Source organism: Tribolium castaneum, chromosome 7, assembly GCF_031307605.1.
Source record: "Tribolium castaneum strain GA2 chromosome 7, icTriCast1.1, whole genome shotgun sequence".
Taxonomy (NCBI): Eukaryota; Metazoa; Arthropoda; class Insecta; order Coleoptera; family Tenebrionidae; genus Tribolium; species Tribolium castaneum.
In genome coordinates, this window is record NC_087400.1 from 7,932,019 (window position 1) to 7,950,315 (window position 18,297).

Genomic DNA, 18,297 nt, shown 5'->3' on the forward strand with positions numbered 1-18,297 from the left:
AATCACTGCAAAATGGCCTATGATTACTTTTCGGCAAATTTGCGACAAAAAAAATTCAGAGCACCTTGCAGTTTTAGCAAATAGATGACTTTTAGTTCAAACACGCAGATAATATACAGTGTGTGCCAAAACGCAAAAAGTTGAATGACTCATTTTTTTCAGATGGAACAATCTGTATTGTTTTTATGTATCCATAGCATTTTTGATAAGCTTTCTAACGGTATGGGTGCCTTGCAAATTTATAATATTTTCCGAAATTTTTCAAAAAAAATTTTGTTACAAGATTTATTTCTTTTTTGCTATCTACTAGTGTGACTGATTACATTAGTAATCTAATTATTACTTGATACATTAATAAATTTTGCTCATCAAGATTTAACAAAATAAATAAAAAATAAAAGAAAATTTTGAACACTACGAAATATTTCAAATTTGCTATACAAACCGCATATCATTAGAAAGCTTATGAAAAATGCTATTGATACGTCTAAAGAAATACATGGTGTTCCATTTGAAAAAAAAATGAGTTATTCAACTTTTTGCGTTTTGGCACACCCTGTACATTATCTGCATGTTTCAAGTAACAATCGCCTGTTGCTAAGACTACAGGATATTCTGAGTTTTTCTGTTGCAAATTTTTCAGAAAATATACATAAGCGACTTCGCAGTAATTTTTCAAAAATTGTTTTTTTTATAACGAAAAATTGAATAATTCCGAAACGAAAAAAAGATAGACCCATAATAGTTTATATAAAGTTACACTATTTTTTTGCGTAAAATTCAATTATGCAAAAATATATAAGGTGTTCCATTTAAAAAAATAGTGGTTTACCACCCAGTGTACAACACCCTGTGTACCTACAATAAAATATTTTTATTTTGTGGACTTTAAGTCGATAGTAACAACAGCATAGCAATGTTTCTAATAATAAAAAAGTTATAGGGCGGTAACGCACCACTGGGTTACCCTGTATTTTAAGTATTGTTACTTTTCTCAAAATTCTAAGCATCATTTAAAAAAATACCTAATTTTAATTAAAAACGAATTAGAAACTCCAACATTTATCTCAAAATTAATTTTCAGAAGATGGTTTAGGAGTTTAGAGTTGAAGTTTTCATGATTATTTTTTTCATTTAACTTTCTATTACCTACACTACACAGAAGAAGAGTAGCAAAAATTTATTTCACATTGTCCATAATAAAGTAGCGGAAAAAATTGGCTAATTTAAATAAATTATGACAATCAGGTAGCGAAATAATAAATAATAAAAGACAGGTTTGCAATAGTTAATTTGTCCCGTGTTTTTTTTTCATCCAACAAAACCACACAAAGCCAACCAGCTGTTCTACTTATTCTTTCTGCAGACTTGCACAACTCGCAATTGCAATATCATTGCTTAAAATAACCATAAAAAGGCACAGCCAGCATTTAAACCTCAACTCATGCACAAAACCATAAAAATATTCCCAACTCGTCCCCAAAACCTCATCACGTCGATCTTCAGACATCTCCTTTCGTGAATAACGAGAGCAATGTCCTTACTTGCCATTGTGTGTAAAGACTTATAGACAATCCTCTCCACATGGCGGTCAACGTCGACCAACGACCTCTTCCTCTAAATTCTCTATATCAGGACTACGTGACGCAATGCCGGTATTCGACTTGTGCAATAATGAGAAATTGTGCATTCACCCTGTATATACTTACGTATCTTGTCTCGTTCGCCTTGAATACGAGAGAATCGTTAAATTAATAGTCGCGTTTATCGCCAGAAGAGATGGAATCGAATTGCATAACAATGTTTTATTGGAAATTATTATTGAAATGTTAATTTATTGCCGGACAGGCAAGGACGAAATTAATTTTATTGTTGCAGCAGAGAGGTGCTTATCTGTGGTTGTAAAACTCAATTTACGGCAAAATAAATAAATTTTACCGTTTGACATCTTTTGATTTGCCACTGTATGCTATCGCTTTATCGTGTTTATCACTGTACAGCAAATTAATGTAACTAATTGTGCTAATGGAGGCGAAAAACATCAAATTTTTCAAATGTTTATTACCAAATTCAATTAAAAACAGTCAGAGTCTTTATTTTCAAAATCTCCACTTCTATGTCAGTTACGTGTGTTTTCATTTTTTTTTTTTCAAAAAAAGCCAATTTTGATGTATATACAGGGTGGCCCAGGGGTGCGTATTCGGTCTATAACTTTTTTATTATTTGAAATATTGCGATGCCGTTTTTTCTATCCAATAGATCGACTTGAAGTCCACAAACTAGAAATATTTTTATTGGAGACAGGGTGTTGTATACAGGGTGGTCAACCAAAGTTACTTTTTTTTAATGGATCACGTTATATATTTTTGCATATTTGGAATCTGCGCAAAAAAATTATTTAACTTTATGTAAACTATTATAGATCTATTTCTTTTCCTTTCGGAATTATTCTACTTTTTGTTATAAAAAATACCAATTTTTGAAAAATCACTGCGAAGTCGCTTATGAGTATTTTCCGAAAATTTTGCAATAGGAAAACTCAGAATGACATGTAGTTTTAGCAATTGTAGACTTTTAATTGAAACACGCAGATAATATACAGGTGTTCCAAAACACAAAAAGTTGAACAACAAATTTTTCTCAATTTTTTTTTAATTTATTTTTTATTTTTTTACACGTATCGATAGCATTTTTCATAAGCTCTTAATGATACGCGGTTTGTGTAGCAAATTTGAAATATTTTCTTAAAGTGTTCAAACATTTTTTTTTATTTTTTTATTTATTTCATTATTAATTCTTTATGAGAAAAATTTATTTATGTATTAAGTAATAATTAAATTACTAATGTAATGTCACATTAGTACATATCAAAAAATAAATTACCATTTGACTTCAGATTATAGGATAATAGATTTTCTAGTAATAAAATATTTTTTTTTAAATCTCGAAAAATATTTTAAATTTGCTATACAAATCCTATACCGTTATAGAAAGCTTATCAAAAATGCTATCGATACATGGAAAAAATGCAGGCTGTTTCATTCGAAAAAAAAATGAGTTATTTAACTTTTCACGTTTTGGCACACTCAATAAATTATTTGTGTACTTTAACTAAAAGTCGTCTTTTTGCTAAAACTACAAGGTATTTTTAATTTTTCTGTTACAAATTTGCCGGAAAATATTTATAGGCATTTTTGCAGTGATTTTTCAAAAATAGTTTTTTTTTAAAGAAATACTGAATAATTCCAAAACGAAAAAAGATAGACCCATAATAGTTTCTATAAAGTTACTTTATTTTTTTGCGTAGATTCCACTTATGCAAAAATATATAAGGTGTTCCATTAAAAAAAATATAATTTTGGTTCACCACCCTGTATACAACACCCTGTACATAATAAAAATATTTTTATTTTGTGGACTTTAAGTCAATCTATCGAATAATAAAAACATCATAGCAATATTTCAATTCCCAAAAAAGTTAAAGACCGATTACATACCCTGGTTCACCTTGGTTAGTTTTTTCTTGATTTTGTACAATATAGTCAAATATAGTACCCAGAATGATAAATAGATAAATAATAAAATTTTGGTTGGCATTATTTTATCGATAATCTGTTTTACAATTCTCATAACATTTTTTCTAAAATACACATTAGAACTTCTGAATTATAATAAAATTACTAATCTGAAATACAGTTGAAGAAACTTAAACTTTTGGCAAACTCAAAATATTTTAGCATTCCTACGAACACATCTAACTTTTCGTGTTTATCTGTTTTCAGATTTCTGTTTTCAGAATATTGTTGTATTGTTTGGTGTCCGTCCTACCAGTTTTATGTAAATGTTCTCAAAAATATTTTTAAAAAAATTTGTAAGTACTTATAGTTTAAAATTTATAATAGATATCCTGTAAGGCACTGTGATCAAAGTAATCTTTTAAGAAATGTAAATGAAAGCACTTTATTAAGTAGGAGAAATGTTCTATGTATTATTTTTCTGCAAAAACTTTTATGTGATGGTATTATCAGCTCTTATCTTCTGGATCAAGTGAACATTGTAGTACTTAGAGCTAACAACCTAAATCCTCTTACATTTTATTTTTCCACCCCTAATACCTTTCATCATCTGAATTTTTCACTTTTTAAATGTTTTAAATTATATAGTAATATTACAATAGATCTAGATATTTTCTTCAATAATTTCCAAACTAAAACTGTAAAGGTCAAGCTTCTAGAATATTTTTCTTCGTAATTTATGTTTTGTATAATTTCATTGTCTCAATTTTTTTCATTTTTTGTATATTGTATTGTTACTTATTATTATTACTATTATTATTATTATTATTATTATTATTATTATTATTATTATTATTATTATTATTATTATTATTATTATTATTATTATTATTATTATTATTATTATTATTATTATTATTATTATTATTATTATTATTATTATTATTATTATTATTATTATTATTATTATTATTATTATTATTATTATTATTATTATTATTATTATTATTATTATTATTATTATTATTATTATTATTATTATTATTATTATTATTATTATTATTATTATTATTATTATTATTATTATTATTATTATTCATTCTGAGCTCAGTTTATAAATTCAAAATGTAAAAATACAAATTTGTTTGAAAAAATTGCCTTTTCAGAGAAATTGTGATAAATTAATGTAACAAAATGCGAAAAAATATAAAAATTAACATGCAGATCTGCTGTTTAGTTATTTAATTTGTTGTAAATGTTCACTTGAGTCATTTTTATTTCATTAAAATTGCACATCTGCACAAATATTTACAAAAATCGTAAAACTAAAGAATTATTTTCGTGACGAAACACTGCACAATAATTGCGTTCATTATCCAATGAATGGAACTTCCTACAATTAAAAAAATGTCACGGTACCTAAATTGCAAATGTGTTTTGGAAAAGGTAAATAAACCTCACAACACAGTTCCGTAACATTTTTATCATTAATGACCTTGTTGCTAATTTGTTGCTTTCACTGTGCCCTATTGTAATGACTGATATTACAAATTTGCCTTAGGCTTCCTGTGTCATTACAGCCATGCAATAATTTAAATATTGTTTACACTGATTTGAAATAAATTTTTCCTCAAAGCTAAAATCCGAGGTGAAAGCCAGAATTCTTGGAATATTTTATTACAGGTGCAATTTGTCACTTACCTGATCTTCCAAGAATAACGGCTGCATTTTCCCCCAAGACATCACGTAGAGAGTCTCTAATTTATGCTAAAACGTTTGGTCGAAAGCTATTTTTGCCCAAAATCAGGAAAACAGTTAGAACTTAGGACGGAAGCACTAATTACATTAACCTCTGTATTGTTGAAAAAATACCAAAGCAAGGTCGGTACGATTCAGTCTCTTCTTCCTCAAAATGCTAATGAAAACGAGCAAGGTTTCGTTGATTGTTCTAATGGACTTTGGTCATGGTTTACTGTTAAAAATTAGCACGAATGCAGGGTTTTTGTACGCGAATAAGCAACTCTTTGTAATTACAGTTCGTTGCCCAAAATTGTGCAAAAAGCACCGCAATTATGTCGCAACAAAAGGTTGCTTGAAGGTAAAGGAACTTTAAAGTAACGGAGAGTGACAAAGTATTTGAACATTTCTCGCTTTAAGTGTCTGGAATGGAATTCTAAATTAAGACTTAATTAATTCAGTTAATTTCTTATGATTTTTGCCAGTGTGAGAACCTGATTTTATCTTCAAAACCCGGATCCCGACAACCAATTTTTTAATACTTAATTAAGATGTGATCCTGGATATTGAACGAATAAATTAAACAATGAAATGATTCAAAACTTGCGACACAATGTATTTTATTTCTAGTCAAGGTTTCAAAACAAGCAGTAAATTAATCATTTGTTGTAAAAAAGCCTCGGCTTTGCCTCGCACTCTGCGTCCATTACTCAATCATTCATTCATGTTTCCTAAGGTTGGACCTGATCTTAATTAAATCCATTCACAAAAAATTTAAACTGGCGCGTCTCAAGTTCCCGTCTGGTGGCGACCACTAGTCGAGCTTTTGATTCTGGTTCTTGTTCGGGTCGGGAGAGTGCGCTGAAGGCGCTTTTTGGCCGAAATAAAGCTTTTGAGGAATGCAAGAGAGATAAAACAGAGGCTGCGTTTCGCTGTTGCTAAGTGGAAGAACATATCAGGTGCCGATTCCAAACACGACCTGTTGAGGGACCGAAGTTCCATTAAAAAATAGGGGGAATTACCGGTGGGTGATACTGTTACTTGAAATAATAAAAAACATTATTATTTAAAAGCGAAGTAAAATTAAATTAAATAATTATGACAACTATTGAAATTATTAACAATTTCGTACTTACAAACTACTAATTTAACAAATAGTCTCTTTTACGACTCGTCACTCATTAATTTGTCATCATCATCAATAACTACTATTAGAATCAATAATTCTAAAGAATGTCATAAGAATTTCAAACATGCAAACATAAATAAAACACTTAATAAAAAATTGATTCAATTAAAAAAGAGTTAGGTCACAGCACAATACTTGTGTATTAACACTTATCATTTATCAGTATCACATAAACATAAATATAACTACGGTTAGCCATTTATGGGTTATTTTTGTTTTTTTTATAAAACAAATAATAATAACACCTGTCCAAATTTGTAATTGTTAGAAAATTAAGTTTTTGATGTCTTTATTAAGTTATTAATTGTAATCATTAAAGCTTTCAATTTTTTCTTAATTTTTGCTCAGAAAGTTTAGATTTCAAAAATTTTCAAACTGTTAACATGTACAGACATGCTCCCTTTAATTCAAATTGGATTTTTTTTAACTTTTCCCGACTTATATGAGTTAAATTTTAAGTTGTTTTACAAAAGTTGATGTAAATTGTTTATTTTCAAAAATTTATTAACGAAAAATGAGGAGCAGACGTCATAGGCTTATTTATAATCACAAAGCTGCATAGAAATTTCTATTATGTTTTCTTACCTGTTCCAAAATTAGAGTGTCAATAGTAAGCCGTTCCTTAAAACCAAATGATCCTTTACAACAACTTTTTTGTTATTTTGTTCCACGTTAATTATATTATCTTCTAAGAAGTGACGTTAACATTAGCATTAACATTAGTATTAACATTAACATTAGCATTAACATTAACATTAAAGGCATTGGCAACTTAAAAAACGACTTTATGTGATAGTACTGAAAATGCTCATTACAATAGTGAAAACCGTTTCTCTGTATTTGCTTAACATTAACATTAACATTAACATTAACATTAACATTAACATTAACATTAACATTAACATTAACATTAACATTAACATTAACATTAACATTAACATTAACATTAACATTAACATTAACATTAACATTAACATTAACATTAACATTAACATTAACATTAACATTAACATTAACATTAACATTAACATTAACAGTAACATTAACATTAACATTAACATTAACATTAACATTAACATTGACATTAACATTAACCATAAAGAAGGTGAACAATTTAGAATTGCCTGAGAAATGAGGATGGCCATTACAATTACATAAAGTGGCTACAATATTTAGCAACTTCATTATTAAATTCTGAGAGAAAAATCAGTCGAAATTATTAAACATCGATCACTCACAAAAATGATTCAAACTTCAATCAAACCTAATTGTTTCAGAAGGCAGTTTTTTTAAACCTGTAATACACGTATTACTTCTCAATGGATTTTTTTGGCGTGGAAACGATTAACGAAAACACAATTTAAAAACTCGACACATCAAAAGTTTATTTTAAAATAAAATATTTTTGTTGTTTTTGTTAAAAAACGAAATTATTACTAGCTATCATTTATACATATTCAGAAACACAACACAACATTTCATCGAAGATGAAAATGCAAAGCAATATTTTATTACTGAAATTTTAATTCTATTTGCTATTTAACCAAATATCGAGTCAATTCTTTAACATAGAACTTCTAATTAATTACTACTCCACTTGTACCAAAATCGGGCACTTTCCAGTTTTCCATTAATGTTAATTAGAATGTGACAAGGAACGTATTCGTGTGTGTAATTGAGCGGAAAAGAGAAACCTGTCAACGAGTTACCGTTTTTTATTGACTATAAACCAGCGCTGAATAATTGATTGAGATTTATCGAACTACTGTTTATTAAATTTTGACTCAGTTCACTCTGGGTTGCATAAATAATATATTTTTTTGAAAATCAAAGTCCTGTATTGAAGAAATAATTACACAGCCGTCATCAGCCGTTTCAAAGTACCGTTACTTGTTTATACAGCGATTAAAACTAATTCCTATAATTACACCAATTCAATCATTTTTGTTACCACTTTCCTCCTTCCCGATAAAAACGGCCCCATCGTCCAACTGCTCATAGATGCGACCAAATAATTCCCTAAACACTAAACCGTCTAAATTCTTCGACAAATACTTGAGAAACAACCAATCTGCGTAAGTGAATTTTCGAGTCACAGTTTTCAATTTCCAAAAACTCAGCTTTTTGGCACCAAAACCGAAAATAATTCGGCCAAAAACTGGGCTTTTGGAATAGAGCAAAATCGAAGCGAAACGCCAAACCAGGACGAGGCCTGAAAGGACAAGGAGGAAAATGAACCAAAACCAGAGGAAAATGTAGATTTTTTCGTTGATTATGTTGAGGGCCATGATGCAAAGGGCGTCGTGGAGTTGCACGGTGCCGGAAGGGCCGTATTTGTGGAAAGTGCACTTCGTCACCTGAAAAAAACATTTTTTAATCAAATTCATAAATATCTAACACTAGCAATTGCCCACAACTTTGCACGCATGTTCATAACCATTTTGAAACACAGAAAAACAATGCAAAACTTATAATAAAAAGTAGAAACACATAATTTTATTGTGAAATTTAAAACCGTGACCCAATGCGAAACAAAGTAAATTTTGTTTTTTTCATAATTGCAAACAAACTTATTCCCTGTTTAACCCGCTTGTGGACGTAATTTTCAAAAATCCTGAAACACATTTTCTTTCTTTTTAACCGTAAGTCCATATGATAATTTTTTTGAAAATTACTTCAAAAATGAAGGACTTTTGCGTTTAACTCCATTGGAGGTGAAGTTTCTATAAATGCTGGAATATACGTCTCTTCTTTTTTAACCGACTATCTAAGATATTAAATGTATAACTTTAACAATAAAGAATTTTTTATATGTACAACTTCAACAACGAAGTATTTTCTTGTTTAACCCTCTTGGAGTGAAATTTTCAACAAACCTGAAAAACGCGTTTTTTTATTTTTTAGACGAACGCCCAAATACCAATTTTCTTAGTTATACAGAGTACTCAAAAACTGGCGCACCAACTCAGTGGTACGTTATTGAGAAGCAAGTGCAGATTACGGGAAAAATGTTGAAAAAATTCCTAAAGTTATATTTTAAAAAATCTGGAGCTACAAACTTATTGTGTTAACTTCTTTAGTTTTCATTATTTTTTTATATTATTATGTTTCATACCAGGTAATCGTTCCGTAACAAAACGATGAATAATTATTTTAAAATTTACTATCAGATAATTAAAAAAAAAATAAAATTTATCCAAAAAATCACAATGTGTAGATGTGCCAACACTGGGAATTATTTCCTAGGAAACCGTTTCAAAAATAATTTATTTTTATTGTTGCTCACATTCTATTGCGATCATGACTGTTAGACAACGTTGCCACATATCATTTATCTAAAATCCGTTATTTATCAATAACTTTGGTACAAAGAATTTTTTTACTATTTTTACCTTTATATTTAACCAGTTCTCTACCACACACCATTGAGTTGGTGCGCCAGTTTTTGAGCACGCTGTATTTTTGAAAATGGCAGATTTTTATATTCAACCCTCTTGGGGGTGAAACTTCTAAAATCCAGAAACACGTCTTATTTCATTTTTAATCGAAAGACCAAATACTATTTTTTATGAATATAGCTTCAAAATAATAACGACTTTTTATGTTTAGCCCTCTTTGAGGATGGAATTCCTAAAGATAATAAAATATTTTCGCCGAATGCCCAAATACTATTTTTTATAGATATCAGTTAAAAAATGACGGATTTAGACATTTAACCCTTTTGGGGGTGGAATTTAAAAAAAAAACATGAAACACGTGCTTCTTTATTTTTTTATCGACTGCCCAAATACCAATTCTTATAAATATAAATTCAAAAATGATGAATTCTAGGGGTAAAAATTCCAAATGTTCTTTTTTATTTTTAAATGAAAGCTCAAGTACCAACTGCATGAAAACAAATTAAAAATTACGGATTGTTATACAAATTCCAACCCCCTTGGGGTTAGTATTTCCAACTTAAACAGTGTTTCTTTACTTTTCACTAAAAGCCTAAATACTTTAATTAATGTAAATTCAAAAAATACGAATTTTTGTTAAAATTTTTACACCCCATTTAACCCCATTAGAAGCTGATTTTCGAAAATTCCTGAAACGAGTCTTTCTTCTTTTTTAACTAAAAGCCTAAATACTAATTTTCAAGAATATAACTTTGAAAATGACGGATTTTTAATAAAATTTCAACACCCCATTTAACCCTCTTAAGGGATGATTTTTCAAAAATCCTTTCTTAGTACATGTCTACGTTACAAAAGGTACCTATTGTAAAAATTTCAGGTTTCTTATACTTAGCCGTTTAGGCTGTGCGTTAGGTCAGTCAGTCAGAACAATCAATTTTATATATATACAGGGTAGTTCAAAAAGATGTTGTCAAAGGTTAGGGTCTTATAGCGGTCATCAAGACAAGCATTTTTTACTTATAAACCCCTACCCGCAATTGAGCCGTTTTGCCCCAGCGGAAAAAATCCAAAGGGATTAAATCTTAACTTTGGGCAAGCCAACTGCGATAGATCTTAACCTCTTAGGAAATTTTTGATTAATGAAAATGTACTTCGACAAAGATGTCAGCGATTTTGAAAATACCCAGTAAAACGACCCTCGGCTGCTCTAGCGTTGTTTTTTGCTTTGTCATAAGTAAAGACATGTCTGCATACTCTTTAAATGTAAATGGCTTTAGAGGCAAAACGGCTCATTTGCGACTAGGGGTTTATAAGCAAAAACTGTCTGTCTTGATGACAGCTATAAGACCCTAAAGTTTGGCAACATATTTTTGAACCACGCTGTATATAGATTAGATTTATTACTAGTTTCACTTAATTAAAGTATCGAAATTTATAATTATACAGGGTGATTTGCTATTTGAATTATTGATATCAATTTGATTTTTTTTCTCCATAAAGAAATCAATGTTCACAAAAAGTCAGTAGAAGATAATTTAAGTTAAATTACCTGAATTTAATAATACTATTATAATTTTTGATTTTTGAACACTTGCACTAATTATAATTATTTGAAATTTTAACGAACCGTTTGATAATGATAACTTACTTTTGGGAATACATCGTCCAGGATTGAGTGCCCCTGAGTGAAAATTTTGATCCCAAGGGTGTAAAAATGCCCCCCAAGAAACTTATTAGTGATATAGGCCTGAAGCCCAACATTTGCAAAATTCAAAATTTCGCAGAGAATTAACTGAGGGGCCCAAGCCCGGTTGATTTTCACATTTTCAAAAAACGAGTCCTTAATCCTCCGAATTGTAATTTCCCTAAAACCAGATCGTAAAATTTGTTTGCTTTTTGGAGCAAAATAGGGACTTTTCTTTCTTGGAAGGGATGGATTTCCCGTCGACCATGACCGAATTTTCCAAAAAAGCGAGACTGGAATAAGTCAAACCGGAAACTAACTTCCTAACCCGTCCCATTTCCCAGCTTTTCCACAGGAAGTGGGTCAACATAAACATCACCCCTTGCCCAAACAGCACAAAAGGCACCCATTGGTAGTAGAGGTGTTTGCGAATTGGGGGTTTGGAGAGAAGCCCATATGGGAAAACGCCAGGATGTGGTGGGTCTCCAAACCCGAAATTAAACTCGTCACGAATCTGAAATTTTGCTGAATTTTGCCCACTTTTAAGTTAATTTCAAACCTACAACTGTGAACGTAGTGCTGAAGAAACAAAAAGATTCGATCACTTTGTGAAACTCCTTGTTGTTAACCGAATCACTGACACACTTGATATGTTCTCCAATATACTCTCGGGACGTTACTAGAATTGTTGCAACAAAGAAAATCACTGTTGTGGCGCGATAATGCAGTTTGAAAACCCAATTGTCGATGCAAGGGGAGCCCAATTTTGGCTTAATTCTGTTTGAGATTTCTTTAAACAAGACCAACATTTTTTTCACTTCGTCTTAAAACTGGCACGAGATAATTTCAATACATATATTTGCATATACGGATTGGAAAAGAGGGAAGATAAGGTGGCATCCTGAGTAAAAGCAAATAGATAAGATGGGATTTAAGTTCTCTTAAAAAAAAAACAAAATAATACTTCTTTAAATACGATTCAGAAAAATGATTCAATAATTTTTTATATTTTATGAGTTAAATCCAAAATTTTGATTATTTTTTGACAACTTGGATTTTCGGATTTCAAGCCTACTTAAACTTTTTTCCCTTATATCATTTTTCCAAAAAGTGCGTACTTTCTTCAGAATTTTTTATTAACCCACCTGTTGAGAACCACTGTGTGGTATATTATACTTTATAAGCAGTTAATTTTTTTATTAAACAAAATAGACATGGTGGCGTCTGGGCGTTTTAAGAATTTTTGTAAAATTGCGGCTAGCATGATCATTTGTGTGGGAGGTTGTCAGAAAAAATTGTTTTCGAAAAATTTACTAACAAAACACAAATTGAAATAGAAGAATAACGTAGTGGACCAAAAAGTTATATTATATATTTATATTATTTTATATTATATTAATTCATTAATATATATTAATTTATTTAATTTTATATTATATTAATTTATATTATATATTAAAGATTACGCTAATTTTTATAATTCTAGTTCAGCGTTTCTCAAAATTTGGAACTTTGACTATGCACTTTTCGTTTACAAAAATTTAGCTTAATCGATTTATCTAGCCATTCTCTATTTACCTTTAAATTTTTACTCAACCATTCTCTAATAGGGTGTATAAAAGACTAAAACTAGAAAAAATATATCGTTAAAAGTATGATTAAATTTCTTTTAGTTTTTTTATTACAAATTTCATACCTAAATAAGATATTTATAATTTGAAATCACGTGGAAATAACGATTATGACTGTTAAGATATAATATCCTGTGTCTGAGTTATCGTCCAATTTTTCTTTAAATTTCTTTGAATTCAGTGAAATCAAAATTATTTTTCAATAATTTGGAGACCGATTGGCCAACTTGATAATTTTTACGTAACGTCGTTATTTCATATTTTAGAAAAACCAAATTTTTGAAATATGTTTAAATTATTTAGTATAAAATATTTTACAATTTTTTTAAAAAATTGAAAGAACAAAGATACTTAAAAAAAACAAATTTCTTAAATTAGATGCGAAGGGACTTTAATATAATATTTTGTTTCAATTTGCATTAATATTTTGTTTTAGTTTGTATTAATATTTTGTTTTAATTTGTGTTTCTAAATTGTTTTTATTTTATTCTTTTCATTATTTATTACAGTGATCCAAGATTGTACTTGAGCATTAATAAAGTTGTATTATATTGTATATTTTAACTTTAAAAAAATGTGTACAACTAATTCGAATACCAAAAAAATTCATGAAAATCCAAATATTTTCATAAATTCATGGTAGGTCAAGATTAATTCAAATAATAAAAATCTATTCGATCTATAGATTACCTACATAGATAATTATTATTATTACATAATTATTATCTACATAGATAATTATGTAGATTATTATCTACATAGATAATAACTCTAAATAAATTCCTGTAATTCTGCCTTAATTTCCTTAATTCCAACTTAATTTTCGTAATTTATTCAAAAAGAATCTCAGTACGCAATTTTAACAGGAATTCCAGGAATTCTATGAATTCCAGAGATAATAGTAATAATCTAATAATTTTAAATATTTCCAAATAATTCCAACAAATTCTGATTAAATTCCAAAAATCGATGCAACAAATTCCAGAGTTAAAATAAGCCTCATAATTAAATATTTTTAATTATAATTGCGTAAGATTTCTAATCACAAGGAAGCCAAAATGTCCTTTTTGCGTTTTTCTACAATTTTTTGGATCCGTTTTTTTGTCGTTATTTTTTATGAAAACCACATTTGTTTAGTATAAAGTAAACTTAAACCAGTTATATACAAAGTTTCATAATCAAATTAAATTAATTAAACAAATTCTTTATTGCAAACTACTTAAATTAAATTAAATGCAAAAAAATTAGATGTAAGCAAAAAAACAATTTTTTATTAGGTATTATTTATTTTCGATATTATCGTATATGATTATTGGTGTTAATTAAGATAATTAGTTAAGTAACGAGTTTTCACTGATTTTTAGAACCAATTATGAAATATTTAATTCTTCAGTAGAGAAGGAAATAAATCAAAAGTTGACTAAAAATATCAAAAAATTAACCTTTTACTTGTTGAACTGAGTCAATTTCTTAACGGTTTACTCAGTTTTTGGGTGTATTCCGGGATCCAGAACTTAAATTCCCAAGGATTTTTCAAAATTTTTATTTTTGTCCAAAAAACTTTTTTATTTATTTATTATTTATTTTATTTTTTGTTTAAAACCATTTAATTTAGTTTTTCTAGACCTTGAGTTGCGTGGGATTTGAAGAAAAAAACATTGACATTAAATTACTTTATTATAAAATATAAAAAAATAACACCATAAAAAAATAATGTAATATCTCAGTCAAACTTGGCCATATCTGTTCCTTTATCACCTTGCGCCAGCATAAACAAAGGTTTCCTTTCCTCCAACTCCTCGGAAATGTCCATAAACAACTCCCTGAACACGAGCCCGTCCATATTCTTTGCCAAATACTTCAACAGCAACCAATCATGGTAACTGCACTGCTTCACCACCAAATTCAAATTCCAGTAATGCAACTTTCCATGCCCGAAAATAAACTGGTTAAAAGTCATACATTTCTTGTAGAAAAGAACAGTCAAAAATCGCCAAAAGACGATCAAACACGAGGCTATGAAAAGCAAAATGTACCAAAACCACAAAAACACGAAAATTTTCTCGTTGACAATATTCAAAGCCATGATACACAAAGCATCGTGGATTTGGATCGAACCTGAGGGGCCATACGTATGAAACGAGCATTTCGTGACCTAAAAACAGAAAAAAGTAAAATAAAAATAAACATACTTTTGCACCCTCACTTTTGGGAACACCTCGTCCAAAATTTGGGGCCCTACAGTCACGACTTTGGTGCCCAAAGTGTAAAACTGGCCACCAAGAAATTTCTGGGTGATGTAGATCTGGACGATAACGTTGCCAACGTTCAAGAGTTCGCATAAAATAAACCACCACGTCCAGGATTTGGTGATTTTGAGACGTTCCAAGAAAATGCTTTTGATTCTGTTGATACGAATCCTCCTATAATATACAGCGTGTTGGGGTGGTTTAGCAAAAATTTAGAGGTAGATAGAGAATGGCGATTAAGCAAAATTTATGTAAATCAAAAATTCATATTTTTCCAAAAAATCGTTTTAAAATTAAAGCCCCAAATTTTGAGAACCACTGAACTGGGATTATAAAAATTAACGTAAATTTTAATATTATTGACAAAACACCAAAGGTAAATCAACTTCTTGGTCCACTACGTTAATTTTTCATTTCAATTTGTGTTGTTATTAAATTTTACAAAAAAAACAAAAATTTTTTTCCCACACAAATGAACATGCAAGCCACAATTTTGAAAAATTTTAAAATCGCCCATGTGCCATTATCTCCATTTTGTTTAAGGAAAAAATTAAATTAATTAATTAAAATTAACTACTAATAAATAACACAGTGGCTGTCAACAGGTGGGTTAATAAAAATTTTTGAAGAAAGTATGCAATTTTTGGAAAAATGATATGAGTTTTTAACTCGCTGATCATGACTAATTCACATACGAAATTTTGCTAAGCCATTCCCTAACACCCCGTATATACAATTTTCTCTTCTTTTTGTTTTTGTTGTTTTTTTTAAATAATTACTTGTCTTGGCGGTCGTTTATTTCGTCAGTTTCTAGTGCTAGTTTGGTGCGATTTAGTCCCAAGACTAGTTTTTCAATCGTGTTGTCTTCCATGACTTTCCAAAGGAGATGGGTCAAGTAGAACATTATTCCTTGTCCGAATAAAACGAAAGGGACCCATTGGTAGTATGAGTGCTTTCGGATGGGTTGTTTCGACCCTATACCATAGGGGGCAACGCCAGGGTGGGCCAAAGGGCCGTAGGTGAAATCGTCGATCTTGGAGACAAAATTTAACACAAAATTTTAAGGGAAAAATTACTAATTAGTCCTTTTCTCTCAAATTTATTGTTTCAACTGTCTACGTGTTTCGGCCATCTTCAGAAAATTATTTTGGATATTTAAAAAATTCCTTAATACTCGTATAAAAACAAACAAAAGTAGTGAGAAGAATTATGTTCCTATTTGAACTTTGCTCTTATTTAGACCATTATATTATGAGGAAGATAATTAGTCTACTATTCTAATTTGTTATTAAAAAAGAGAAAAGCATACAACAACTAAAATCCTAGTTTGTAAGCAAAAATATTCTCTTGTGATAGAAAAACATTATTTTTTACTTTTTAGTGCATCTTTTAAATAATAGCTTTTTCTAAAAAAACATATTTTTTATTTTTTTATTTATTGCTTTTTAGTTTTTACTTATTCTAAACGTCTTTTTCTCTGAGATTTAGTTTTGTATTATTGTAGCACCATTATTTTGCTGATTTGTGCAAACTTGTTTAGTGGTATGTGATAGAAAACAGCTGTTAGCATTGAAAGCACATCATAACCTCTGTTCTGTGTCTATACTCTATCGTACAAGATAAATTGATTTAAAAAATATTGCGACATTTGTATGTAACGAAACGTAATGAAAATGATTAGGTGTTAATATATTTTCCAATGACCAACATACCGTTAATATTGGTATAAGTTACGGTATGTACACGTCGAAAACCTATTTGTAAACATATCCTAAAACTTCAAAACCCCAATTAACCCCTTAAGGGGGTATTTAACCACATAGAATTGCATTGTCACGCAAATTACGTAAGTATGCAAAATTTCAGTTCATTGGGACAACGGGAACTTTTTAAAATTTGGCTCCAAAAATATGAAACAGACAGACAGACAACAAAGCAAGTTAAACAAAAGCTAGGTATGCAAACGACAGCCCTCGAACTTTAAGCTTGTGTTTTCGCACTCGTATTATTAATAACTATTTTGTTATTATATTAATTACTTTCAAGATTTAATTTTAAGAAATTATAAAAAAATCTAAAAAAAAACATTCATAGAAAAAAAGATTCAACCCCCAAAAAAGTTTTTTTATAGAAATATGGGTTAATTATTACGTCATCTTAAACTCTATCAAAAGCTCTTCACAATAAGTGTTATTTTTTCATTTGGTGTAACAATTTACGTTTTAAAAGTTACAATTTATTTATTTACTTATAAATTTTGTAGTCTTTAAGAAGTTTTTGAATGGAAATTCGTAAATCTTTAGAAACTGTAGACAATCGCCTGAGTTCTAACATCAAAAACTCGGGACTGTTTTCAGTGAGTATAATAAAAATATACTTTCAATTTTCTTTTGGTTTCGAATAGACAAGTAAGAGAAAAGGACAAATAAATCTCTCCCTTTTGATCAGTCTATTAGAGTAAGAAAAAATTACCACAGTGAAAGTCGTTGAAAAGAAGCAGAAGGTCTCAATGACTCTATCAAACCCAGCTTTTGGCATATCATTGATGCACTTGATGTGTTCACCTATATATTCCCTAAAAGTCACCAAAATCGTAGCAATGAAGAAAAGTAAAGTTGTCACACGATAGTGGAGCTTAAACGCCCAATTATCTATAGCAACAGCGTTCAATTTTGGCTTAAATTTGTCCTTGATGACTTCGAACAAGCCAAGCATTGTCTAGAATTTTTTTGGTAATTTTTGCCCGCTTTAGGGACGACTTACCGTTCCGTTTGAAAAATAATGCACACTTCACCCACAAGCTCTGCATAGTAAATGCCAGCTTATCGTAATTCTGTTGAAAATATGATAAGCTGACGCACTGTTAGGAATTCCTTTTCCTGGCTGTCTCAGAT

The 18,297-nt window shown here is 29.4% G+C and overlaps 2 protein-coding genes across 2 annotated transcripts; both read right to left on the minus strand.

Annotated features, from left to right (window-relative positions):
* Positions 1 to 7,593: 7,593 nt before the first annotated feature.
* Positions 7,594 to 12,415, minus strand: LOC657000 (innexin inx7). Its single transcript, XM_008200599.3, has 4 exons — positions 12,087 to 12,415; positions 11,754 to 12,037; positions 11,488 to 11,704; positions 7,594 to 8,798 (listed from the first exon to the last, which is right to left on the minus strand). The coding sequence occupies exons 1-4, from the start codon at positions 12,330 to 12,332 to the stop codon at positions 8,376 to 8,378; spliced, it is 1,170 nt and encodes a 389-aa protein (XP_008198821.1). The 5' UTR covers positions 12,333 to 12,415; the 3' UTR covers positions 7,594 to 8,375.
* Positions 12,416 to 14,812: 2,397 nt separating this feature from the next.
* Positions 14,813 to 18,260, minus strand: LOC657081 (innexin inx7). Its single transcript, XM_963561.4, has 5 exons — positions 18,167 to 18,260; positions 17,876 to 18,121; positions 16,183 to 16,436; positions 15,361 to 15,577; positions 14,813 to 15,309 (listed from the first exon to the last, which is right to left on the minus strand). The coding sequence occupies exons 2-5, from the start codon at positions 18,116 to 18,118 to the stop codon at positions 14,878 to 14,880; spliced, it is 1,146 nt and encodes a 381-aa protein (XP_968654.1). The 5' UTR covers positions 18,119 to 18,121; positions 18,167 to 18,260; the 3' UTR covers positions 14,813 to 14,877.
* Between the last annotated feature and the right edge of the window lie 37 nt (positions 18,261 to 18,297).